Source organism: Chaetomium strumarium (genome assembly GCF_033439665.1).
Source record: "Chaetomium strumarium strain CBS 333.67 chromosome Unknown B0T15scaffold_2, whole genome shotgun sequence".
NCBI lineage: Eukaryota > Fungi > Ascomycota > Sordariomycetes > Sordariales > Chaetomiaceae > Chaetomium > Chaetomium strumarium.
Window position 1 is genome coordinate 2,690,643 of NW_026944430.1, and position 24,815 is coordinate 2,715,457.

Here is a 24,815-nt window from a genome sequence, read left to right on the forward strand (position 1 = left end):
TTTTTAAGGCATGGGAACGAAGTTTAGGAGGGACCGGGAAATGCCGTCTTGGGTCGTGACTAGACCAGATGCGATGTGATAGCATTTTGCTCGCTGCCTCCGCGTTGCGTACCTCATTGTTTAGCTTGCTTTGCTTTTTGCCTTGCATTCTTGCTTTTCTTCCCCCATCCTCTGTGGTCTGGTCCTGGAAAGCGCTGGTTTTGATGCTTATTATCATTTCACTTGTTCGGCAGGAGCCAGGGGAGCATGGTGAGTTTCTCGATCCAAGGCAGGCACATAAAGGTTCTCGCAATGGGGTCGGGTAATTTCTAATGGCACTGCAGCCGCTGGTAGGATCACCTACTGGACTCCCTATTAGTATCTACGTTTTAGTTCCCACCTTGAACTGGTGGAGTAGACAGGGAGGCTCAAACCCAGTGGTATCTTGGTCGCGCGTCCGGCTGCCTCAGGATTTGACATCGGCGTCGTGCCGTCGACATGGCTTTGATGTATCCATCATCCATGTACCTGCAAATGCATTATGCCACTCGGGACTCGAGTCGACAGGTTTATTAGGCATCACTGCGGACTGAAATGTGAGAGGTGCAAGAGTCTGTTATCATAGGTTGATAACCTACTAGGCATTGCTGTAAATAGGCCTGGTAGCCAGCGGAGCTGCCGGCATTGCCGCATTCCCGGCCTTTTGGAGGCCAGGAGTCACAGGACTTCGTAACGAGTTAACGAGATCAAGATTGGTAATTTAAATTCTAAATATCTAAGCGATCCGGCGGATCAATTGCTTGGTTGAAAGTGTTTTCAAAATGTCTGGTTACTCTTCTTACCGAACAAGGTCAGCGTGATGACCTCGAGGTCGAGGCGGTTGAGGTCGTCGAGCGGTCGTATGCTGTCGCTGTCATGGTAGCTAGTATAGGCTGGTAAGATACGGGCGGCTAGTGTATGCTTCGCGTACAATACGTGTACAATACAATAGGTACCTAGTGACACCCGTCTTGAGGTGGGAGGATACCTGGTGATTTTAGCAAGACCAGATCTTTGACCGGTCATTATAATACGTCTGAGCGAATCAAATACAATCTCCGACTCCGTACGCTTGTTTCTAACGGTAGGTAGTTACCGTACAGGTGTATGTTTGCCCAACTGCTGAAAAGAACGTCATAAATTTCATTTCCGTCCCGGGTGTAAGAAATCCGAACGGTGAGAAAATCGCGGAACCTATAGGCTATGGAGACGATGAGCCGCATTGAAAGTACTCAAAATCTCACTTTACCACAATTCGAAAGAACTACCCCCGGGGCAACGGTCGCGCATGCCGATCATGGCGGAAGGCAACGACGCTCGGAACGGAAACGTTGACTCCCTCATCAGCAGGGAGCACGGGAGAAAATACTGGGAAGCAACCGAAGCCAACGTTGATGGCATGCTCGGCGGTCTCCCCCACACCGACCACATCAGCAGGGTCGACATTCGAGGTTCACGCAACTTCCTGGCGAAGCTCGGCATCGGAGCAAAGCCCGGGCAGCGTGTTGCAGCCAGCGCTCTGGAGGGCGGGGCCGGGTGAGTGGAAATTTACAGACTGATAGGGCTTCGAAAATCCGGCGAGTCCAAAATGTGATGGCGCGCTGATCTGACGCGGACTTCCCACCCAGCATCGGTAGAGTGACCCAGGGCCTTCTCCTTGACGGCATTGCCAAGCAGGTCGACGTCATTGAGCCCATTGCCAAGTTCACTGCCGCGATGCAGGGCAAGCCTGGTGTGAGAAGCGTCTTCAATGTCGGCCTGGAAGACTGGCAGCCCACCGAAGGCGCGCAATACGACCTCGTCTGGATTCAGTGGTGTGTGGTGCACCTGACCGATGAGCAGCTGGTCGAGTTTTTGAAGAGGTGCAAGTCGGCTTTGAACCCTGACGGGGGGTTGATAGTAGTCAAGGAGAACAATTCGACAGGTGGGAAGGACGAGTTTGACGACATTGACAGCAGCGTAACGAGGTACGTTTCTCCTTGAATTTCCTTCCTTGCTGCTCACCAGTGACTAACACACGCCGTGCAGAGAGGATGGTACCTTCCGACGCATATTCACTGAGGCGGGCTTGCGCCTCGTTCAGGTTGAGCTGCAAAGAGGCTTACAGGCTCGCGGCATGCCAGCGCTGTTGCCAGTCAGGATGTATGCACTGAAGCCAGCGCAATGATACGCCCTCCCTAGCCGACCCATTCTGAATGTCGAATATCATGATGAAGCCTCCTTTTCCTTGCCCTTCCCCTTTTGTTCCGCTTCCTCTCCTTGCTTCTCCTCATCGTCAAGCTGCACTCCCTCAACAGCATTATTCGATACGCCTTCACCCGCAGCATTCTCCTCCTCTAGCCCACCGCTCTGGGCTAGGAAATAGTCGACCACCTCGAACTTGTCGCCAAAGCTCGCCAAGTCCAGCGGAACGTAGTTCTTGTCGTTGGCCAACGCCACTGATGCCCCGTTCTCAACCAGCAATTTCACGACAGCCAGGTGGCCGCCCAGCGCAGCCCAGTGCAGACCCGTGTTCCCATACTCGTTGGGCGCATCCAAGAAGGCTTGCTTTTCTTCCTTGGGCCGGGAGGTGAAGTGCGATAGGAGGTGGGTTACAATATCTGCATGAATCAAGCAGGTGTGAGCGAACTTCATCAATCCAGTTCAACACTTGAAGGTAAGAACAGAACATAAAATCGCTCACCAGCATGGCCATTCCCAGTCGCCATATGCAGGCATGTCGACTTTCCCTCGTCCCTTGCACTTATGAGAATCTCAGCGGGCGACAGCTTTTCCCGCTCTGCCAGGGAGGAGAGCAGGGACGTCAGCTCATCCTTTTCTCCTGTCCGAGCCGCATATAAGAGGTCGTCAATCTCGTCTTCGGTCAGTTGCGGTGCCATTTTATCGGTTGGCTTATTCAACCGCCAGGGTTGTGGGCAAAACACAATGCGTGGGATAACGTTATGCTATGAATGAAACAATGAGTGAGTCTGCCCTTGAACCGTCATACAGCTCCCAAATTTTTTGACCGGCCACTGATAGAACCCCGTGCCCAGACAGTGCGGACTTAGCACAACTGAACTCCACACTGTACCCCTGAGTTGAAAAGCCCGTACATGGTACACCAAACTTGATTTGACGATAAGAATTCAAGCATGTAAGAAATGATGGGAGTGAAAGAAAGGAAAAGGGATAGTCAGACAGAAGAACGGAAAGAACGAAAGAGAAAGGGAGGAGAAGATACTTTGTTGGCAGCCGCATCTGTTTGGCTGGTGGTGATGCTGCTGTACACAATATTCTGTCAACAGGGAGCCTGAGGTACGAGTAAGGGCGTCTATGAGGTGATACCTAGGCCGGCAATATATGTACATACATGATACGGTAGCTTGGGATAGCTCAAGCCATTTACTCATCAACGTATCGAATGTTGAATGGGCAGAGATTTTCCTGATCTTATCAGCCATCTTGACCCCGAGACAACTTACTGCTTCAGCGATGAATGGTTAAAGCGGGCAATGTCATACACTGACAACGTGCAATGCCGCAAGGGAATCATAAGCTTTCATCATCCACTCAACTTATCGTCTAGCCACTTCGCAATATCTCCGTAATTGTCAACGGCCTGGATCTCGGCTTTGATATTGAGCATCAGCATTCGCTGTAACTCTTGCACTTGATCGGACCCGCCAACGTCGATCGTATGGGCAACGGAGATCTCTTTCAGGAGTTCGACGGCCCTCTTCCTGTCATGCGCAGTGAGGGGAAGAATCGATTCGCTAGGCGCCTTTGCTTTGCTGAACCTGACTCTCTTTGTACGCCTCTCGTTTTGTGACTCTGAAACATTGAATTCAGTTGGGTCTTTTGACGGCTATTGTTGTTATAGATCTGCTCACCATCAAGGTAACGCGCCGCAGCATCCTTGCTAGCAGATTCAGAGATGGGCTGACTCTGGCTGTAGTCCTGGCTCTCGTGACGGTCGGTGTCCACGTCCAGCAATATGTCATCGCTGCGGATGCCAAGCCACAGAATCTGCGGCGTTGCAGCATTCTGTTCGTGGTCAAGACGCTGGCTGCCATATCTGTAGGTTCGCATAATCGCAAGTCCATGGGGGTCGTAATCAACCAGTGCAAACATGGCCAGGTCAGGCCGCATTGAATGAAGAATGCATATGAACCGCCTAGTGGCCAGGTCCGGGAAGCCTTTCGCCTAGTCATGTAGAAATTCTTTCAGCTAACCTTCGCAATGTCATGGCACTGAGATGCAGGGGCTCTGGCCCTCCTTACCGTTATGATTATGCCATGCCCTGCTTGGGAGTTTTTACAGTATGCAGACGCAGCCAGCGTGCGGAACGTAGCCTTGAGCCGTGAGTGAAAGATCCAGGTCGGCAGTCGTTGTGCCAAGTCATATCATACGTACCTCTTTCTCGATGACCAACAACCATTGTGTGGTGCGGAAATCGATCTTTTGTATCGAAGAAACGGATGGCAACAGCATGCCCTGGAGCAGTCAGACAAATCCACACCTGTCAAAGGGCGCATTCCGTACCGTGTTGCCCGGGATATCACAGCTGTGGATGGAGCCATCATGGAGAATCATATCAATCGGCCCAGAAACAAGGCCCTTGGCTGCAGCGACCTATAATCATTCAACAGAGTGTGCCGGGTGAAGCCAACAGCCAATGCTAGGCACTTACGATGTTCAGATTTTCTCGACCAACTCCAAGTGTGAAGGCAAGGTTGTCCACCATGTCATCGACCGCGCTCTGGGATCGGAACAGATCAGGATTCTGATAGTAGATGTTCCTGGATATTGTCAGCGATGAGCGAACCGTCGGCCGGTGCAGGCGCAATCCAACTTTCAAAGTGACAAGTTGCGTGTCGACCTCACCTCTTCGTAATGAGATTTCCGGAAAGCAGCGCTTCATGCGACAGTTCGATGATGCGGAAGAGAGCCTCTGCGAACAGGCAGCGATGTGAGCAAGAAAGCACCCAAGCTCTGCTAACAATCGTACCGAATTTCTTGGCTTCCTGGACTGAACGCCCCGGAAACCGCACGTAATCAACCGCCCGAGCATCTCTTCGGTTGGTGGTCTGCACTGCACCATCTTGAAGCGATCGAACGCTTGCATAAGGGATGACGAGCTCCTTGCCGCTGCTGATCGCGTCGACGATAGACTCCAGCAGATTTTCAATCAGGGAAAGCGTGCCGTTCTGGGAAGATGGAGGGACTTGAATGACCCGACTTGAGCGATCGAGATTGATCCTGGCCGACACCGATGATGGACCTTGTGCAACTACGTTGAGAGACCGGGACCTGGTCCCAATTCGGCGCAGCTCCCGGGGTTTTGAAAACATACTTCCAGATGCGGTAAGTCTACAACGGGTAAAAGCCGGGTCTTGGCGTGGTTCAGGGGGCTCAGGAAGTGTTCCCGTAATCCCATGGCGAATTCGGTCAAAGTTTGAGATGTTCCAATGACCAAGGCAGCTCCATAGTTACCTCCATACCGGATTTGCAATCACTAAGGTAGTACATCAACAACTTCATTCTCGTTCGAATCTTGGGTCAGCCGCTCCTTCCTTTTGGAAGAAAACGGGTTTCCTCCGGTGCGGTGGGCTGCCAAGGCCATAATAAAGGGCTGCTACTGGCTGAGCCGCTGCTGCATGTGAGTATGTGGGCTGATTGACACCAATTGGCTCATTTGATTGGCAGTCGAGCATTTGGAGCAGCAGAACAACACACAGCGACCCGTTAGCCAGTGATGCCCATAAAAAGGACCCTGCGTCCAAGAAACTCAGTGGAACCCGCGTCTCCCGGTGCTTTGAGGTAGGCCCAGGTACAGCTGCCGCCAACACCCGATCACCAACGGAAGGCGCCGTAAGGACAGATACGACTCAGTATGGCGCGAAGAAAAGCGAATGCGGCAGCGGCCGACACGGAGCAAGTCCAAGAAAAAGGCACGACCCGGAAACGGTTCAGTAACGCCGGAGATCCAGACCATGCCGCCAAGAGAGTGCGGTCCGGTATTGAGGAGAGGACGGACTATTCCAGATGGCGTCTGCGAGACGACCATGGCAGGCATACCTGGCGCTATCTGGAAGATGACGAGGAGCTGAAGAGCTGGCCGCAAACACTCGCCGACAAGTACTTCCTGGGTCTTCCGCTGGTAAGCACTTTGTACAAGTATATGTCTTTTCTCAAGCTAGGATGTTTAACCCGATCCAACAGGATCTGCCCCCGCTCCCGAAGCCTAAAACCCCCCTGGACGCGGTCCGCAACGGCCTCAACTTCTTCGAAAAGCTTCAGCTCCCAAGCGGTCATTGGGGATGCGAATACGGTGGCCCCATGTTTCTCCTTCCGTGCGTCGTCCTCGCGTGGTATGTGACGAAGACGCCAATCCCGTGGTACTATGCTACCGAAATCAAGAACTATCTATTCGCCCGGGCGCATCCGGAGGATGGGGGCTGGGGCTTGCATATCGAGGGCGAGACCTCCGTGTTTGGCACGTCGCTCAACTACACCGTGCTACGCCTGGTTGGGGTGGACGCCGAGCACCCCAAGATGGTGAAGGCCCGCGCCACCCTGCACAAGCTTGGAGGCGCAACCCATGCTCCGCACTGGGCAAAGTGGTGGCTTGCGGTCCTAGGGGTGGCGAACTGGGATATCGTCAATCCTGTACCTCCAGAGCTATGGCTTCTTCCAGATTGGGTCCCCTTCGCGCCCTGGAGATGGTGGATTCATATTCGACAAGTTTATCTGCCAATGAGTTATTTGTGGTCCAGACGATGGCAGGCAGAAGAGACCGAAACGATCCGCTCCCTCCGTAAAGAACTGTTCGTCGAGGATTGGGACAAGATTGACTGGGCCGGCCACCGCAACACCATTCATCCCAGGGATAATTACCACCCAAAGACGTGGTTTCTGAACACAATCAACTGGCTCCTCGCCAACGTCTGGAAGCCGTTCTTCAGAGTGAATCCGCTTGTCGAGAAGGCGGAAGCTTGGGTCATGAAACAGATCGAGATGGAGAACGAGAACACTGACTGCTTAGACCTGGCCACTGTGTCTGCCCCAATGAACCTTGTCGCTCTCTACGCCCGGGAAGGCCCGGACACGTATGCGGTGCGTCGGCACAAGGAGAGATCACACGAAATGCTCTGGGTCAAGGACGAAGGTCTCCTTGCCAACGGTACCAACGGAGTGCAGTGCTGGGACACCGCATTCGCTATCCAAGCCGTGATGGACGCAGGGCTTACTGAAGACCCGCGTTGGCGGCCCATGCTACTGAAGGCTCTTGAATTCCTTGACGACCAGCAGATCCGTGACAATGTCAAGGATCAGGACAAGTGCTACCGTCAGCAGCGCAAGGGAGGATGGGCCTTCAGCAACAAGGACCAAGGCTACGCCGTAAGCGACTGCGTGTCTGAGGCGCTCAAATCTGTCATTATCTTGCAGAAGACGCCCGGATTCCCTACGCTCATCGATGACCAGCGCATCTTCGACGCCATCGACACCCTCCTGACCTACCAAAATTCCAACGGCAGCTGCTCATCCTACGAGCCACCACGGGCCGGGCCGTGGATGGAGATGCTGAATGCGGCCGAGGTCTTCGGCAACATCATGGTCGAGTACGAGTATCCAGAATGCACCACCGCCGTCGTCACCGCTCTCTCGCTGTTCCACAAGCATTGGCCCGACTACCGAGCCAAGGAAATCGAACGCTTCGTCGAACGGGCCGTGCGCTGGATCAAGACCGCCCAGCGACCGCATGGTGGCTGGTACGGCAGCTGGGGAATCTGTTACACGTACGCAACCATGTTCGCTCTCGAGAGTCTGGCTAGCACCGGAGAAACCTACAAGAACAGCTTGCACTCTAAGCGGGGATGTGACTTCCTCATCTCCAAGCAGCGCAAAGACGGCGGTTGGTCTGAGCACTACAAGGTACCGATCCATCTAACCTAATTCAACCCCAAACCCCAAACCCCCTTTCTTTTTTCTTTCTTTTTTTTTCTTTTTCTTTTCTTTTTTTTTTTTTTTTTTTTTTTTTTTTTTTTTTTTTTTTGGCTTTTACTTAATAGTTAACCTTCATCTTTCATAGTCTTGCGAAACGGGCGAATACATCGAGCACTCATCTGGCTCCCAAGTCGTCATGACGGCCTGGGCACTGATTGGCCTCATGAAAGCAAACTACCCGCACATAGAGCCCATCAAGAAGGGTATCAAACTGATCATGGACCGCCAGCAGCCTAACGGTGAGTGGTTGCAGGAGGCGATCGAGGGCGTCTTCAACAAAAGCTGCATGATATCGTACCCGAACTACAAGTTCACCTTCCCGTTGAAGGCGCTGGGCATGTTTGCCCGGAAGTATCCCGGCGAGACCGTCGTCTAGTCTCGAGCAGTTGGACACAGTTTTGTGGAGGATGTCGGTTCGGTTTGCAAAGAAGTTTACGGAAAACTATAAGCCCCCTTTCCAAATCCTGCACCTAGAGCCAGGACGTCATAATGCATAATAACATGATGATCAGAGTCCATGTGGACGCATGCGTTGCCTATTACAGATACGGCGACAATACATAGAACGCCCCCATAATGTCCAGAGCACGTCCTGCAATGGGTCTAGGTTGAAGCCGAGGCCTCGGGACCGGTATCCCTGCTCTCATCCCTGATGCTCTTGAGCTGGCTTGCAAAATCCCTGTTGACCCACTCCCAGTAGCTAGTCCAAGCTGGGCTGGGCCCGGCTCCAGCCCCTCCGCCACCGCCACCGCCCGTGTTCAGAGCCGACTTGTTCAACTTATCTCCCAAGAGTAGCGTGAGGCGGAGGACGGCTTTGTTGGCCTCGTCTTGCTTCTCGATCTCCTGTTTAACGGCCGTGTCCTTAAGTTTGTGGGACAGAGTCTTCCTGAAGCCGTCAGCGATCGAGTCGAGCCGGCGGATCGTTTCGTCAGGATCGAGATGAATTAGTTTCGACACCATCAGGTTGCAGAGCGCTCGGATGTCGTTGTCGTCCGAGAGACCAGCAACGATGCGGTCGTAGAGGTCGATGATGCTCATGCGGGAAAATGCTGTATCTATGAGGGCATACAAAGTTTCGTACGCCGCCTAAATGTCGCCATCTGTCAGAACTGATAACGTTACTCGGCAGAGGAACACGCCACGCATACCTTTCGCACTTCCAGGCCGTCGTCAATTATGTGCTTGAACGGCCCCATCTGAACCTCGCGGACCAGCTCCGGTTTGATGACCGTCTCGCTCATAACGAACGGCATCAGTTGGTTGAGCTGGGCCAGAATCAACTCCGGTTTGTTATGCGCTGCGGAGGTCAAGGTAGACATGGAGTGCCGGCGGATCTCCAAATCGGGGTCGTTCATCGCGGTCTTTAGCATATCGACAAGGGAGTTTCTGAGCAACGCATCAAACGTCTCGTTGTCATCCGGAAGAGTGTACCGGAGAGCCTGGACCGCTATATCCCTCAGCATGCTTGACTCGTTTCTGAACAAAGCCTATATAGTCTGTTAGTAATGTAGAACCGAGAACTCCGAAGGACGACAGGAATCGGACCTCGAGCTTAACCATATACGCCTTGGGATCAATGATGACCATCCGTCCGATACATTCTGCGCAAACTGCCTTATTGTCCTCCGCGCCACTCGCAGCTAAGATTTGCTCCCAAAGGGAGGCAGAATACTGACCAATCTCAGTAGAAGAGACGGCGGCTTGTTGGAGGATCTCCTTGATCGACTGTAGAAGCAGGTATTGCTTTCCACCTCCCTGCTTCAAGGAATCGAGGATGACAGGAAGATAAACCGAAACATTGCCCGCCCCAGCTCGTCCAAGGGCAACGGCAGCCGAGAGCGAGACCTTGTCGTACGCGTTGGTAAATCGTTCCAAAAACAATGCCGGTTGGATCGGAAAGCTACTGCCGAGACGTAAACCAGCTTCGCCGATGACAGCCAATGCGAGACTGCTTCGAGCCTGATCTCCGGAACTGGCACCGACCTCGACTTCCCGAACGAAGTCATTGAGCGTGACTCCGGCTGAGTCGCCACTCGCAACAAGGAGTGTACCTATGACCTTTCCCACGACTGCAGGCTCCCCGCCTACGCCAACATCCTTTAGAAGTGCCCCCATCAAAGGCTTCCCTTGGCCCGCCTGGCCTGCTTGCGTCACAAGTGCTAACAGAGAATCGAGGACGGAACCGGTAACAGCTGTCTGCAGAAGTCTGCAGAGCGATTCGATGAGCTCCGGCGTCACGACGGTATCAGGCATCTCCTGAGTAAGACGGGCAAGCACAGACAGCCCCGGGCCAAGAAGCTGAACGTCATTGTTAGTGATAACCTTGATTACCGCGGCCACGACGTTCTGCACGGTCGCCTCGTCTAGGGTGCCTTTTGCAGCCGGGGACAGGATGAGATGCTTCAATGCCATGATGCTTGATCCCCTCAGGGCGCGGTTGGACTTTCGTAGCTGAGACGCCAATGCGACGACCACCTGGCGGGTCCACTGCGTCTCGAACTGGACAGCATCCGCGGACATGGCAGCAGCAGTATTGATGGCCCGGACAGCAGCCAGCCTAGTCGTCTCGTTCTTAAGCCTCTCAAGCAGACAGACCAGAGAAGCCTTGCGCTTGTCATCGGGGAGAAGGGCTGATCCTTCCGCGCCACTTGTCCTAGCCAGAAGCGTGCCGAGAGCATGGATGGCCTTTTGCCGGACCTCAGCATCAGCATCGTTGGCAGTGGCTCGGTCAATGGCGACATCATACAGATTTTGGAGCTCGCCTTTGAACTGCTGGGCCGTCGCACGAGATCGCGGAGGAGTGATGGCCTTGATTAGCTCCTCAGCCGTCTGTATGGCTTCAGCAGATATCTTGTAGAATCGATCACGAGCCACGGCAACGATCCCGGCGACGATCTTCGCGAGATATGGTTGCAGCAGAGCGGAAGAGTGATTCTTCGCGATGTCGCTGGTTAGTCGAAGAGCAGCAATTCTCAAGGTGGTCGCCGTTGCAGAAGCACTGCCTCCAGCGGATGAAAGAGACGCCGAAGTCGACGCAGCGCTCGACGGCCTGATGGCGTCAAGGACGGGCCCGATGATCTGGTCAAAGTAAGACTCGAGCCCACCTCTCTGCGCGCATACCATGTCGTCCAGCAGACTAATACAGGCCTGCCTGGTCGAGATGAGCTTTCCCTTGAGAAGTTTGGTCAGCGGCTTGATGATGGCTGGAGTGAGAGCGGCCAGTTCGGCCCGCGGGCCCGTAACCGGGACCTTCGTGGTTGGGGAAATAAGGCCGGTGCCAGAGAGATCCGCCGAGGCCATGGTGCCAGCCACACTGCTCTGACGGCGCCGCTTCCGAGTCGGGGGTTGTTGGCTCAGATAATCGCCATGCGAACCATCTTGAGAAAACCCGGGCAGCACATCTTCTCCAGTCTTCCGGACAAGCAGTGCCATTGCCGACAGGACTTCGAGGCGCACGTTTTCCTCGCGCTCGCCGAATCTCTTGATTAACGCCGGAGCCACTGTCCCGTAGAGCACGCCACTATCAAGCAGGTCGCCGCTACTCCTTGTCGAGATTATGGTGTGCAGCGCTTTGGCTGCGCAGCGCCGCACCTTCCAGCTCGCATCATCGTCGTCGTCGAAACCACCAACAGCCTCAAACTCATCGTCTTCGTCGAGCTCGTCTTCCTCCTCTTCCTCGTCATCCATCTCCTCGTCCTCATCAACAGCATAATTTGGGTCAAACTTCAGGTATCGAATGCAGGCTTCGATGGCTTCGTTGGTGAAGAGCCGCATGGGTGTTGGACACGATGAGAGGAAGGCGTCCAAGGCGACGAGCGCCGCTTCCCGCACTTCGTTGAACTCGAGAGCAGCTCCTCCCCCCTCGCTAATCTCATCCAGCTGCGCCTGGAGCTCGTCCTCACTCAGAACGCGAAGAACAAGGGGCGCCAGTCCCGCCAGGTGGAGGCCAAATCGGTAGGGAATTGACCGAGCCATGGAGCCCAAGATGGTGATATAGAGCCGGCGAGTGGTGTCCTTCAGCTGAGGTTGGCTAAGCACGCCGGCGATACGCCTGACGAAGGCATTTAGGGGGGCGTCGGGAAGGTAGTGGGCGAGCATCGAGACTGCGACAACTGCCCTCTTCTTCACAACAGAGCTGCCCTTGTCCTTCTCTAAGATCGTGACCACAGCATTGTGTAACGCCTCAATCTCGACCGACTGAAGTAAGGGGCCGAAGCATCGCACTACGTCGATGAGTACATCAACGGAGTCCGAACTCGGGTCCTCCGGATCCAGCAGACCCGGGAGGAGTTTGCCGGCCGAAGTCGCACGTCCAACGAGCCTAGGAATGAGCACCCTGCTGATGCTGGCATAAGCTTCGCTGACCTCTTTTGTGGGCGCCACGCCTGGCACTGGACGAGGTAGCGCTTCTACCACGGCCCGGATTGCCAGTGAGGGAATCGAGTTGTCGAGCGAGTTCTTCAGCTTAAAGCCACAAAGCTTCTCGATCATCGGCGCAATTAGTTGGGGGGTGACCTTCTTGACCAACGGGCCGAGACTGTAGAGTTGAGTTAGCTCCAGCCAGTGTATTTCCCCAGGAAGCTTGGACAGTGAAATCCCACCATTTGATTGCTTGGTTCTGGACCTCTCCGTTCTGGTCATCCAAGGCGCGCACCACGTGATCGACGGTGCGCGCTGCTGTATTGTAGTCATGGTTCATGAAATTCGGGTTCGCTATGGTGAATACCTTGAGAAGATCATCGAGGGCCATAAATCGAAAATCGGGGTCCGGATCGTTGATCTTCGTGAGAAGCTGCTGGACCATTTGCGGGGTCGGGTTTGACGGGATCGTGGTCGCCATGGTGACTACCGGACAGATCTATCGAGCTTCAGAATGAAAGTATAGTGGCCGAGAAATGTAAGGTAGTTTCGTATTCCGAGATTGCGGAGTCGTCAAGAGACCGCCGTGGTTGCGCAGCTCCCGTCCACCTAGGAGCCCGTGCGCCAACTGACAGTGGACAGTCAGTGGACTGCGGGTTTCACCAGAGCAGTAACCAACTCCAGAGTGCCAGTAGACGGACACAAGTCGGGAACAGGTAGTAGTCAGTGTTATAGTTCCGGTTCAACGGTGTAGATGCTCAACAAGAATACTTGAACCGTTGTGCCATTGAAGGTTTAGATATGGAGTGATCAGGCAGCTTCAAGGTGGGATAGACCCATGTGGAGAAATGCTTGGAACTTCCATTGAATGCGGGGCACGGTACGTCTCAGTGGGTGTGCAGGGCTTAGCTGAGTGGTCTAAAACTACTGGTACATACCACGTACATACAATACATATTGGATGCTCTCTCCGTACAGCACGTGAAGGAATCCAGGCAGTCGACCAGGAAACGCAGGAACACAAGGTGGATGGGTATGGTGGACTACTTTCGAAAAAGTGATTGAATGCATAAGGTAGCGATATGGTCATCACATTCTCTGTTTATCCTCGATGTACTGCCTATGAAGTATCTTAGCAGAGGTACCTTACAATGGCGGCTGAGAGCTCAGTGGTTGACCTAGGTATCGACACCAGGCACCTCATCGGAAACCGAGGACTGACTGCATCCATGTGCTACACACGGTAAAGGGAATACGTCACTGTCAGCCCATGGTATACTCTCCCGTAGTACCTAATTGCATCGGAGCTATCCTCTTGTTCCCCGCACCCGAACCTACCTGCTCAGCTGCGAGGATCTCGTTTCTCGAAGGTTAAAACAACTCGAAGACTTGTCCAACGAGCAGCTGCAAGTCATGATTGCAAACAGGACCTCTATGCTACGCCCGAGTTTCCGCGTAGCCTACCACCAACATGTTCTACCGCGATTGACCCGGCCTGGAGGTCGAAGAACCTATGCCACCCTCCAAGAGCGAGTCGCGTCGTCCGGTGACAGGCCATGGTAAGCTCGTAGATCCTAACGTCTGGCAGCACCCGTTTTTCTTTTTCTTTTTCCGTTCAAGAATGAACTGCCATAGTCAGAAATTTGGAACTGACAGCTTCTGTATCGCGCCCATTCAGGCAGATTGCCGCATTAGCGGTCACACTTCCGGGCGTGTACCTTTTGCGGAGAACCGACGACCCGAAGGCCAAAGTCCAAGCCCACGGCCATCCAGGAAGGAACGAAGAGGTACAGGACCGGCACTCAGAGCCAGCTGAGAAGGAAGTGAAGGCTGAGGCGAAAGCCGAATCACCGCCGGATGAGCCCATGAGGGAAGAGGCGTCTAAGCAGAAGATCGAGGGTGCCGAGTCGGAGAATGCAAGCAGCGAGTCTGATTCGGAGGGTGCTCCGACACCGTCCAGCCCTGTCTCGGAGCAAGGCGACTCCAAAGAAATGGATGACTCCCAGGAAAGTGTAAGTTTCAGGAACAAATAGCAAGGTTAGGAACGACGACTGATAGCCCTGTCTGCAGCAAGACCAGAAGCTGACTGACAAACAAGACTCCCAGCGAGGTGATTTCACTCAGAAGTAGAGGAGATGGACGAAGAGGGTCCAAGATGAGGGGCCGGCCTTGGCGGAACCAGCGATGCACTGTACAGTACAAGTCAGTAAGATATGAAAATTGGAACTAAAAATGTTATCCCGTCTCACCCACTTGTTCGATCTAAATCCCTTGATCGGATTAGCTAGATCCTAGGGACTCAATTCTGATTGAATCATGTCTCTCACTATATTCATGCGTCGAGGAGTCCGGCCGGGGCAGTTCGGAGTCTCGGAGCCTCGGAGGACCCTGGAATTTGCCCCGCCCCCACGTTTCACGGAAGACCCGACATCTGTGGACGGATAGTACTAAATCTCTGCCCCGCCGGGATACACTACACAGTACACTCTCCGTTACCGTCCCGCCCCGCGCAACGGTACGAACGAACCTTTTTCAGGTTCCAGAACTTTGGTTCATTCTACATTGGAAAGTTCACTACTAGTACACTCCAGTCGCTTCTCAATCTCACCCGCTCCCCCCTCAGAGGATTTACCGTAAAAATGGCCCCCCACCCGGAACCTCTCACTGTCAAAGTCGGCACGCGCCGGTCCGCCCTGGCGCTGCGCCAGACAGACCAAGTCATTGACGCGCTCAAGCAAGCCCACCCGCACATCACTTTCGAGGTCCACGCCATGGCGACGATGGGCGACCGCGACAAGACCACCCCGCTGCCCGCGCTGGGCAAGGGTCTCTGGACCTCGGAGCTCGAAGCCAAGCTGGTTTCGCGCGAGCTAGATATGGTCGTGCACTCACTCAAAGACATGCCCACCACCCTGCCGCCGGGCTGCGTGCTCGGGTGTGTGACCGGGCGGGAAGACCGACGGGACGTGCTGGTCTTCAGCAAGCGGCACGAGGAGGAAGGGCGGTGCAAGACGCTGGGGGACCTGCCGGAGGGCGCGGTGGTGGGGACGAGCAGTGTGCGCCGCGCGGCGCAGCTCAAGAGGCGGTACCCGGGCCTGGTGTTCCGGGATGTGAGGGGGAATATCGAGACTCGGCTGAGAAAGTGCGATGAGGAAGGGTACGACGCGATTATCCTGGCGGCGGCCGGGTTGTTGAGGTTAGATTATGGCAAGAGGATCGCGCAGTTTTTGGACTCCAGCACCGAGGGCGGCGGATTGCTCCATGCGGTGGGCCAGGGCGCTCTCGGGTTGGAGGTGCGGGAGGATGATGAGAGGCTGAAGGACTTGTTAAGGGTAGTGGAAGATACGCCCACGATGCTGGCGTGTTTCGCGGAGCGGAGCGTTATGAGGACATTGGAGGGAGGATGTAGTGTTCCGATCGGCGTGGAGACGTCGTGGGTGGAGGCGAAGGAGGAGGCTGGAGGAGCGAAGAAGACATTGAGGTTGAGGGCCACGGTCGTGAGCTTGGATGGGAGCGAGGCCGTCGATGGCGAGAAGACGCAAGAAATCACCAGCCTGGCACAAGCGGAGACGATGGGCAAGGAGCTAGCAGAGAAGCTGGCCGGGATGGGAGCCCAGAAGATCTTGGACGATATCAACAAGGGCCGGGCGTTAGGGACCGCGCTCAAGGTTAGCGACGCCTGAGAGGGTATGGTAGTGGCACTACCTTAGCCGTGTCGCGATGGCTTCGCTTGCGTACCTAGATATCTCCTCATCTGCAATGCTCTCAACTAGATTTCTTTTTCCTAAAGAAGCGTTGAGATCTTCCTCTTCTAGGGAATGGGTTAAGTCTCTGCCCAATCACCCGCCTAATGAGCGCCTGTTCGAATTCGAATACGCAAGACCAAACACCGGTTGCCCCATATGGCCCGTTATGGTACAATCCCAGGCCCGTGTATCTATCAGGTTGAACTGTCCGAAAAATGCCGATGTTCCTCGCAGCTTGCCTGAGTCCTCCGCCCTTGATAGCGTCCCGTCGCCTTAATGCTCGCCTTCCGCCGCAGTGAACTCCTCATACGCGGTGGAGTCCATCAAATTGTCAAAGTCCTTCAGACCCTGCTCGGTAACCTGCACCTTTGCGATCCAGCCGCCACCATGTGAATCGTCTTCGGGGACCTGGTTGACGGTGCCGGGCTTCTCCTCTAGTGCCAAGTTGACCTGAGTGATCTTGCAGGAGATAGGGGCGTTGATGTCGGCAGCACTCTTGACAGATTCAACGGCACCAATGGCATCACCAGCCGTTACCTCCTTGCCCTCGGCCGGCAGCTCGACGTAGACGATGTCGCCGAGCGCCTTGGCAGCGTACTCGCTAATGCCCAAAACGCCCGTTTTCTTGTCAGCGGAAAGATCGATCCACTCGTGTTCCTTTGTGTATTTCCTTATCGCGTCTGTGGTCCCGTGGGAGGCCAGGCGGTCAGCATGGTGAGATCAGAGGTTTGCTTCTGGCGTTCTCCTCACTTGTAGCGGTCACGGAAAAGGACCGGGCGCCGATTGTACGAGGAGCCGAAACGATGGCAGAGAATACCGCGGGCCGGGCGACCCTCAGGCACCGCGCAATCGAAGCCATTGTGAAGGGGATCGTGTGGTTGCTAATGGCTGGAAGAGCGCTGGACGCAAAAAGATAAGTCGAATGACGCGGATCGAGAACAGCACCGAGGGGCAGTTGCTGAATCGGAGTGCCGGCAATCGCCGGCAGCTGTCAGCCATCGGGCCAGTCACGGCTCTAGCAGCGGCAGTGCTGCCGTGCTTATATAATATCGTACTTGGGTACCATACGTATGGTACCTGGTACATTACTACGTAATTCGTACGCCCGGCGTTCACGGACAACACCTGGTGAAACTGAGGATTAGGCGGATAAGAATCGCCAACGCCAAAGGCTGTACTGGCAGAATGGTCGCAGCAAGGACATTTCATTTCTTTCGTCGGCACTACCGTACATCTTGTTTAGGGGGCCGACTGTCGTCATGGTCGTCTCTCTAAGCTGAATTCATTCAAGTTGCTTGATTCGTGAACACCGCAGACCTGCCTTGGTTCTCTTTGCACTCGAGACATTGATCACCGGCCGATTCGCGTCACGTCATCCAGATGTGCATGAAACGCGGCAAATGACGAGCTGGGGCATTCAATCAAGGGCGCTGCAGCAGTCAAGTGTAGTCACTCAAGCCGGTCGGAATGTGTCCCTTGTTATGGCGCCGAGCCCCGCCATGCGGCCATCACTGTCGCGCGAGTGGGTAACTGTGGGCTCTCGCTCGGCTTTCATCCGCATTCCAAGGTTGCAGTGGCTTCGATTAGGTTCCCTCCTCCCGCCTGTCTGCGACTTGAGGTTCAATATCACATCCTCCATCGTCGTCCGACTTCCAGTATCTATTTACCGGATACCTTCAGCGGATCTAGCGAATATCCAGCTGTGCACTTGAGAGTCTGCTGTCCTACCTTACACCCGGACGATCCACTGGCGGGAGAGACCGACAAACAGTTGACAACGGAAACTGATCTGACGGAGGCCCAACCGTTTGGCCCGGCTCCGCACCGCATTAGGAACACTGCTTAAAGAAGGACGTGATTCAGCTGGCATTACCCTGCCCAGGTTCCATGAAGTCGGTCGTCATCCGTATTGAGTAGCCAGAGGCCACACCGCCCATCAGTTCCTCCGCTCACTACATCAGACGAACTTCATCCCGACTCTGCGCTCGGTCTCGAGGCAAGGCGCCGCCCACTGTGTTTACTCCGCCCCACCTTGTCACTGTAGCACCATCGTTCAGCTCCCACACTGGATTCTTCAAATCTCACGCCGGGCGCTCCGGCCCATCTTCACAGCGGTGTGGATAGCATGGACCACGACCAGTTCTTAGGTGCGGTCTCGGATCCGGGCCCCGACATTACCCCAATGCCAACCGACCCGCATGATGATACCCTTAGCGGCATGGATAGCGACCAGCACCATGCAATACCAGACCACAACACCCGCGAACAGAACGGCTCCCACGAGCAGCAGCTCCATGCTCAATCACAGCCTCTCGACCAGAGTCTAGGTAATTCACCTCGCTCGCACTACCTGCCCGACAACTTAGATGGGGAGGCGACTGCCCGATACGCGACCCCGCCGGTCCCCGCGCCCCCGATATCACGCCCTCCATCCGGCCTTTCGGGACACGGCGCTGCCTACGGAGCCGACCAAGCATCAAGAGCGGGCAGCAACGGCGCGCCGGCCGAGCAACAGAACACTGGGCGCAACCATGTCGTGATCAAGGTCGGCATGGTGGGCGATGCGCAGATCGGCAAGACGAGTCTCATGGTCAAATACGTCGAGGGTAGCTGGGACGAAGACTACATCCAGACGCTTGGTGTAAACTTCATGGAGAAAACGATCAGCATCCGGAACACGGAAATCACATTCAGCATCTGGGATCTGGGCGGCCAGCGCGAGTTTGTGAACATGCTGCCACTGGTGTGCAACGATGCCGTAGCGATCCTCTTCATGTTCGACTTGACGCGGAAGAGTACGCTGAATAGCATAAAGGAGTGGTATCGGCAAGGGCGAGGGTTCAACAAAACGGCCATCCCCGTTCTCGTTGGGACAAAGTACGACCACTTTGTTAACCTGTCTCGCGAGGAGCAGGAGGAGATCTCAAACCAGGTATGATCACGGCGAGCCAACTTTTGTCCTTTTCCATGGTTGGCGGCTGACAATCCCGTAGGCTCGGCGTTTCGCCAAGGCGATGCGCGCGGCGTTGATCTTCAGCAGCACCAGCCACAGCATCAATGTTCAAAAGGTATGTAAGTCCGGTCCAGTACTTATTAGCTACTATCTAATTGTCCACAGATCTTCAAGATCGTGCTTTCAAAGGCCTTCGATCTGAAATGCACAATCCCCGAAATCACCAACGTCGGCGAGCCATTGCTCATCTACCAGTCTTGCTAGAGAACGACCACGGATCTGGTTACCCACTCAAGTGGACTCTGTCGACCGGGTCGCGAGGGTGCGCTTGAAAGGCTACTTCAGCTATTCCCATGGAGAGCGAGTCTCCCGTCGGCGGGGCATTTCGCCTACCAGTTTTTTCAGTCGGATTGGCGTTCTGTTAGGGCCGAATACACTGGCCCGAAGGCATCACTGCCAGCCCCAAGAAGGGGCCGAAAGGACGCTCGAGACTCGCCTGTCATTAATGTTCCCCTTGTGCTCGGAGAAGCAACTGATATGGACAAGACATTTCTGTTGAAGGTTGATTTCGGAGGTGAGAGGGGAGAGCGCATTCAAAGCATACATTCTCCTCCGGTCAAGCATGGGAGGGCGGACGCGGAGGGAGGGGACAATACCACGGAAACGGGAACACCCGGCCCTCTGTCTTATTAGTCTGCTGGTTGGGAGCGTCTCTGCAGAGGATTGTCATCTGACCGTCGTCTAGATTTTAATTGTTGAACTCATCAAGTTGAATGGGCCTACCCCTAACCACGCTGGCGGTCCACGATTCGGCGATGAGAGTCTTGTACATGTGCAGCATAGGGAGTCACCAGAAGTGACCCGAACATGCTCATCAGCTCGAGTCTCATGGGCAGCGTACCGACACTGTCCGTGCTGCCACTTGAGATTGGGGTTGTTATCAGAATATGGCCCAAAACACACCGGTACCGTCTCGGAAATACAGCCCGTTTCTCCGCTTCGCCGTCAATCGTGCCCCATGTCCATCCATTACCATAGCGAGCCGCTGGCTGAGAGTCATCACCCAACCTGGCCCTTCCCAAAAAGGCCATCCCGTGCATCTTCCAACGCCCATGCTATGTCAAAAAGCAAGTTACTCTGCGCACACGGATTCATCCTTCCATCTCCCCTTCCTCGATGAGTCGACCGAGGATCAAACTCTGAATTACCAACTCGTCATTCAGCGTTCGAACCCGCTTCACCGGATGGGCGGCCATCCATGAAGTCCTTTTCCTCTTCTTCCCGCCGGCGGGGCCGCTAGCAAACAGTGCCTCCTCATCTGGCTTCCCATCCACATAAACCCAGTCAAACGGGCGTCCCGATTCCTCAGCGGCCTTCATTTCCGCTCTTGCCTCCTCGACGCTGCGCACACGGGTCAGCGATGCACCCAGCACACGCGCGAGAAACACGTAGGCCATCTTCTTCCCCTCTGATGACTTCCTCATCACAGTCAAGATCCTGCTTCCCTCCAGCAGCTTCTCTCGCTGGCTGATGACGTCGGCCAGTCTCGCCGTCGTCGCATCGTATGGTGTCAAACTCCTGGATCGTATGGCATCCCCAAGGAAAGCAGACTGGCCAGCGCACAAGAGGTATGGCGACCAGTCCACAAGCTCATTCCGACCCAAACATGTCGTCACCCAACGGGCAGCAATGCATGGGATCCCAAGGGCTAGAGCCTGCATGTACTTCACCTTGCGGGAGTGCCCATCTGCGATCAGAGCGGTGAATCCAGTGGAACGACCATCAGGAGTGAGGCTGATCTCCCCTTCGGTACCTGCGTTGGACATAGGGCTGCTGGACAAAGGTCCAATAGTTGAGACTTCGAAAAGCTCGTCGAAACCGTTCTCCAGAACCCGACCGCCAGCCTGTTTAATCCGTTTTTTGACCATGATCGAGTAGTCAGTGCGTGCAATGTATTGCTCGTTGGTTTCACCGGGTTTCCTGGACTGGAACGATATTGCAAACGCCATGTTATCAAATAGTTTCTGGTCCCGCTGGACCGCTGGCGGCTTCATGGCTGTACGGCCCATTCGGGATGCTGACCTAGACACGGAAAGCCGGGAGACACGCATGCTCTGCTCGAAAGTAGGCGTTGCCGATACGGGCCTGGACAACTCGTCAGTCGAGTTAGAATTAGAATCCCGTCTAGCCACCCTGACAGACTGTCTGAGGCTCTCGGTCGAGCTGGTTTTCGGTCTCGGTAGCCTTCCCCGCGCATCACGTCGCTTCGCATGGGCAACAGCCGGCGAGGAACTGGCGATTAGGGTAGAACCGGTCGGAGACCCTGCGGGAAAGGTGCTAGCAGTTTCGGAAGTATTGCTGGAGGGTAGCTGGGGAGTCGATGCCAGGTTGCTCAGACTTGAAGTTGGGCTCGACTCACGGGCGAACACCCTTCGAGCCGTGCCGTTTCTCGACCTTACTCTCAACGCCGGCGGAGAAGACGGAATATTCGGGGTCGACTTTGCTCCTGAGCTAGGGGCCTCTCCAGAAGGCCGTGACTCGGCGGTAGGGCCAGGGAGCTTGCTAACGGGGCTTGTCTCCGGTATGGCTTCTCCATTGGACGTACCTTCGATGCCGGAGTCTCGGGCGGGTTGGTTAGCCGACCTCGTCGACGATCTCGGAAGAAGAGGCATTGCGGTTGGCATTGGGTCGATCACCGGCTCAACTTCGTCTTCCTCGTCTGACTGGGTCGAGTCCTCGTCCTCAGCGGTGCGATGTTGAAGGCCTGGGGGACGACGCTCCTGGGAATCTTGCACAGCATCCGCATCTTCCAAATCATTTCGGGTTAGGTGTTGTCCATGGCTCTTACCCGAGTGAGCCTCTGGTTCACTCGTGCGCTTGCGACGGCTCGTTGAGGGCACTTCAACGTCCTCTGACTTGAACCGACGAGCAAAACTGATAGCGGTCAACTGCTTCAGTGCAGCTTCTTTCTTGAATTTGGCTTTCCTCCGTCTGACGAGCGAATCATACCCATCGTCGTCCTCGCCGGAATTATCGGGATCAGAGCGGGCTTCGGAAGATGAGCGCCTTTGTTGAGATTCGCGCATGGGCTCATACGTGGTCATAGGTTCCGGGCCTGGTTTCTTCATAGTGCGGAGATCGTGGGAGGACTCTGGAACGATGCCATTTTCGGTTGATGCAGTTTGAACAGGGTTGGATTCGCTACCGTCGAACCTTGAGGAGGCGGTCCCCGGCAGGATCTCTGGGCTTGAGGTCAAGTCTACAACGGGTGAAGAACGTAGACCACGAGCCTTGAGCGGGGACGAGACCACGGGGTTCGGAGAGATAGAATTACCCGGAAAGTCGGCTGGTGAGGGCCGCGACGAGGTGGGGCTGGCGAGTTTGAGTGGCGATGAGAATTGTGTGCCCTGGAAAAGCTGGGAGGTCGGGAGAAGTTGAGAGCGGCTGTGGCGAAAAGGGTTCTGCGGTTGGGCGGGTGTCTCTGGCAAATGCTGAGTCGGCGACTGGCCCGTCTTCTGCAGAGACCCGGCGCGCCGTAGATGAGCGAGGCTCCCAAAGACTACAAAGCCCAAGTCGTCTTGGCCTGGTGAGGCCGTTTTATTGGTATCAACAGTAGTGAAGTCGAAGCGGCCAGCATCCGTGTCATCAGCATCACCGACAGCGCCATGGCGCGGAGAACTGCCCCCAACAGGTTTAGGTGAGCCCTGACCTCGAGTGTACTGGTCGTAACTCCGACCAACATTGGTTTGAGTGGACTGAGTCGAATCCATCGTCTGCTTTTCAGGCACACCAACAGCTCCCGATAAAGGATCGGGCGGCTGGTCGAGGCGCTGGGGAAAGGTGTCCGACAGGTTCAGAGTCTCCACGACGCCATCCTCATCAGCCGCATCGCAGCCTGGCGGAACAACTGCTGCCCTTGATCCTTTGTCAACGCCGACGTCTTGGGTCTCAGGAATAGACGACGCCTGGTTCTGGCTGTCGACGCCACGCGTGCCCCGCGTCTAGACGAAATGGCTGGTCAGTGCGGTTGGGGCAGAGGGGGGGGGGGGGGGGGGGGGGGTTGGAGGAGCCGTGCGAGGAGACTGACCTGCTCGTTCACTTTGTCCGTGTCATCCGGGTCTGCAGGCAAGAAATCAGCGATTGATTCTGCAAAGATCAAAAAGTCGAACACACTGTTTATTCTGTCTATTTCACTGGGCGGGCGGCTTCGCTTGGGTGAAGGGAGCGACCGTGGTTCTCCTGCTGGTGACGAATTGCTTCTCTGCACGGTGCCTCAAGAGGTTAGCCCCCAGGCGGGATCGGCCGGGTTTCTGTAAGGCGCCACACTCACCAGGCCGACACCGTAATTCATCATAAGGCAATGCGCGATGACCAGGGTGTCTTGCGACTCATTGGCTCCGTCCAAGGCTGCCTTCTCGGCTTGAGGGAGGGTTTCCGACGGCATCTTCACTGATCGTGCAGCAAACGGACATCCAGGGATAGATGCAGTGGCAAGCTACCGATGCCTAGCGGCAGGAAAGCCGCCGCCAGGTTGCCGGCTTGCCGACTTGCCAGGTTGATAACAGCTCCGCTGATGCTGGAAAAGAGTTCCTCATAGAGACTCAGAAGCACTGCAAGGTTCTTGTCGACCGAATTCCTGTGGAACTTTGCTTTGTCCGAAAGCGCGACACGCACGCGCTGTCACGTGCTCGAGCTATCACTGCACAATACACCATGTAAGCGTGTGTGGTATTTTCATTGTTCGCTGGTACTGTATCCGTAGGTAGGGAACTTTATTGGTAACTTCCAGTTATTAGCGCTCAAGGCGGCCCCATATTGCACGCGTTCGGATCTGCAGGGGCTGCATGACAAATGTGAATTACCCATACAGTACAGTACGGAGCTACATTCGAGGAAACTCATCTAGTGTGGGAGCCGGGGACTGCTGCAAGAAACAGCATATGCACATGGTAGGCAACGCTCCAATATGCCTATAACGTTCAGCTAGGTACTCTGCTAAGCACATTACGGACCAGCGCAGGTTTTTCTTTGAGTGCTTGGGACAGTACACAGTATTCCGTATGGATGTACCGTAAGGATCACTGAGAACCGTCACGAGAGCTGAGCCAAGCGACCCCGGTCACCCCTATCTCACATTCTAGACGCTTGTCTATTGTCCGACTTTGGGTGGCCCCTGCTGGTTTCCATGTCGAAGTCGGACCTGCGCAACGTACGTAGTCGAAATGAAGGCCAGCCTCCATTCTCTTAAGAGAATATGTACGACCCCCATCCGGGCTCCTGGAATTTCCACGCAACATCCTCGACAACACCCCGGCTCTTCGTCGCTCACTTGATCATCCTTTTAAAACACACCTCAATCCATAAGTTGTCGCGCACCTGAGTTGTCAACTACCATTGACTCTGACCAATTATTGGTCGCCTCTGCTTAGCTTAGGTACTCTTGTACATTGCAAGTCATTCCCCAGCGGTACTCTGCCTGCACCGCGAGGTATCTACGGATAGTCGAGGCCCAGAGCAAGCATCAAGAACAGCTACGTAAACGAAACAGAACGAGGCGGCGAAACAACGGCAGAGCCGAGCCCCGCCAGCTCGGGACCCACGCGGCCCAGGAACCGAATCCAGCCCGACCGGTCCCTGCCCCAGAATTGCCAGAACACCCCAGCAAAGCCAGCGGTCAGGGGCAGCTACACCAATTAAAAGACAAGGGCTGCATGAACTCTGAGAGATGAGGTTTCCACTTGTCGCCGTCT

The 24,815-nt window shown here is 55.0% G+C and overlaps 10 protein-coding genes across 10 annotated transcripts; 5 read left to right on the forward strand and 5 right to left on the reverse strand.

The window, feature by feature from the left end:
• Positions 1-1,315: 1,315 nt before the first annotated feature.
• B0T15DRAFT_509003 (alpha-N-methyltransferase NTM1) lies at positions 1,316-2,185 on the forward strand (the record flags this gene model as incomplete). The annotated part of the gene is made up of 3 exons (XM_062867763.1): positions 1,316-1,554; positions 1,647-1,985; positions 2,047-2,185. 3 exons carry the CDS (start codon positions 1,316-1,318, stop codon positions 2,183-2,185), a joined length of 717 nt encoding a protein of 238 aa, XP_062724331.1.
• Positions 1,971-3,010, reverse strand: B0T15DRAFT_524697 (ankyrin repeat-containing domain protein). Its single transcript, XM_062868790.1, has 2 exons — positions 2,702-3,010; positions 1,971-2,618 (listed from the first exon to the last, which is right to left on the reverse strand). Exons 1-2 carry the CDS (start codon positions 2,895-2,897, stop codon positions 2,224-2,226), a joined length of 591 nt encoding a protein of 196 aa, XP_062724332.1. The 5' UTR covers positions 2,898-3,010; the 3' UTR covers positions 1,971-2,223.
• A 364-nt stretch (positions 3,011-3,374) lies between these two features.
• On the reverse strand, positions 3,375-5,433 carry B0T15DRAFT_110564 (Spo11/DNA topoisomerase VI subunit A). The gene is made up of 8 exons (XM_062861494.1): positions 5,009-5,433; positions 4,885-4,951; positions 4,691-4,799; positions 4,543-4,632; positions 4,414-4,494; positions 4,281-4,352; positions 3,891-4,203; positions 3,375-3,831 (listed from the first exon to the last, which is right to left on the reverse strand). Exons 1-8 carry the CDS (start codon positions 5,349-5,351, stop codon positions 3,563-3,565), a joined length of 1,344 nt encoding a protein of 447 aa, XP_062724333.1. The 5' UTR covers positions 5,352-5,433; the 3' UTR covers positions 3,375-3,562.
• A 298-nt stretch (positions 5,434-5,731) lies between these two features.
• Positions 5,732-8,497, forward strand: B0T15DRAFT_110583 (lanosterol synthase). Its single transcript, XM_062861495.1, has 3 exons — positions 5,732-6,160; positions 6,223-7,935; positions 8,093-8,497. Exons 1-3 carry the CDS (start codon positions 5,894-5,896, stop codon positions 8,381-8,383), a joined length of 2,271 nt encoding a protein of 756 aa, XP_062724334.1. The 5' UTR covers positions 5,732-5,893; the 3' UTR covers positions 8,384-8,497.
• Positions 8,497-13,181, reverse strand: B0T15DRAFT_110592 (armadillo-type protein). Its single transcript, XM_062861496.1, has 4 exons — positions 12,609-13,181; positions 9,553-12,544; positions 9,156-9,494; positions 8,497-9,093 (listed from the first exon to the last, which is right to left on the reverse strand). The coding sequence occupies exons 1-4, from the start codon at positions 12,845-12,847 to the stop codon at positions 8,611-8,613; spliced, it is 4,053 nt and encodes a 1,350-aa protein (XP_062724335.1). The 5' UTR covers positions 12,848-13,181; the 3' UTR covers positions 8,497-8,610.
• A 171-nt stretch (positions 13,182-13,352) lies between these two features.
• On the forward strand, positions 13,353-14,682 carry B0T15DRAFT_524710 (uncharacterized protein). Its single transcript, XM_062868791.1, has 3 exons — positions 13,353-13,925; positions 14,045-14,378; positions 14,437-14,682. The coding sequence occupies exons 1-3, from the start codon at positions 13,780-13,782 to the stop codon at positions 14,494-14,496; spliced, it is 540 nt and encodes a 179-aa protein (XP_062724336.1). The 5' UTR covers positions 13,353-13,779; the 3' UTR covers positions 14,497-14,682.
• On the forward strand, positions 14,641-16,498 carry B0T15DRAFT_110634 (porphobilinogen deaminase, dipyromethane cofactor binding domain-containing protein). The gene has a single exon (XM_062861497.1). It carries the CDS (start codon positions 15,006-15,008, stop codon positions 16,047-16,049), a length of 1,044 nt encoding a protein of 347 aa, XP_062724337.1. The 5' UTR covers positions 14,641-15,005; the 3' UTR covers positions 16,050-16,498.
• On the reverse strand, positions 16,386-16,971 carry B0T15DRAFT_392632 (glycine cleavage H-protein-domain-containing protein; the record flags this gene model as incomplete). The annotated part of the gene is made up of 2 exons (XM_062864646.1): positions 16,386-16,792; positions 16,863-16,971. The coding sequence occupies 2 exons, from the start codon at positions 16,969-16,971 to the stop codon at positions 16,386-16,388; spliced, it is 516 nt and encodes a 171-aa protein (XP_062724338.1).
• A 1,266-nt stretch (positions 16,972-18,237) lies between these two features.
• On the forward strand, positions 18,238-19,329 carry B0T15DRAFT_491134 (P-loop containing nucleoside triphosphate hydrolase protein; the record flags this gene model as incomplete). The annotated part of the gene is made up of 3 exons (XM_062866750.1): positions 18,238-19,044; positions 19,106-19,180; positions 19,231-19,329. 3 exons carry the CDS (start codon positions 18,238-18,240, stop codon positions 19,327-19,329), a joined length of 981 nt encoding a protein of 326 aa, XP_062724339.1.
• A 608-nt stretch (positions 19,330-19,937) lies between these two features.
• B0T15DRAFT_110652 (uncharacterized protein) lies at positions 19,938-23,779 on the reverse strand. Its single transcript, XM_062861498.1, has 4 exons — positions 23,396-23,779; positions 23,239-23,326; positions 23,153-23,184; positions 19,938-23,066 (listed from the first exon to the last, which is right to left on the reverse strand). The coding sequence occupies exons 1-4, from the start codon at positions 23,507-23,509 to the stop codon at positions 20,217-20,219; spliced, it is 3,084 nt and encodes a 1,027-aa protein (XP_062724340.1). The 5' UTR covers positions 23,510-23,779; the 3' UTR covers positions 19,938-20,216.
• Between the last annotated feature and the right edge of the window lie 1,036 nt (positions 23,780-24,815).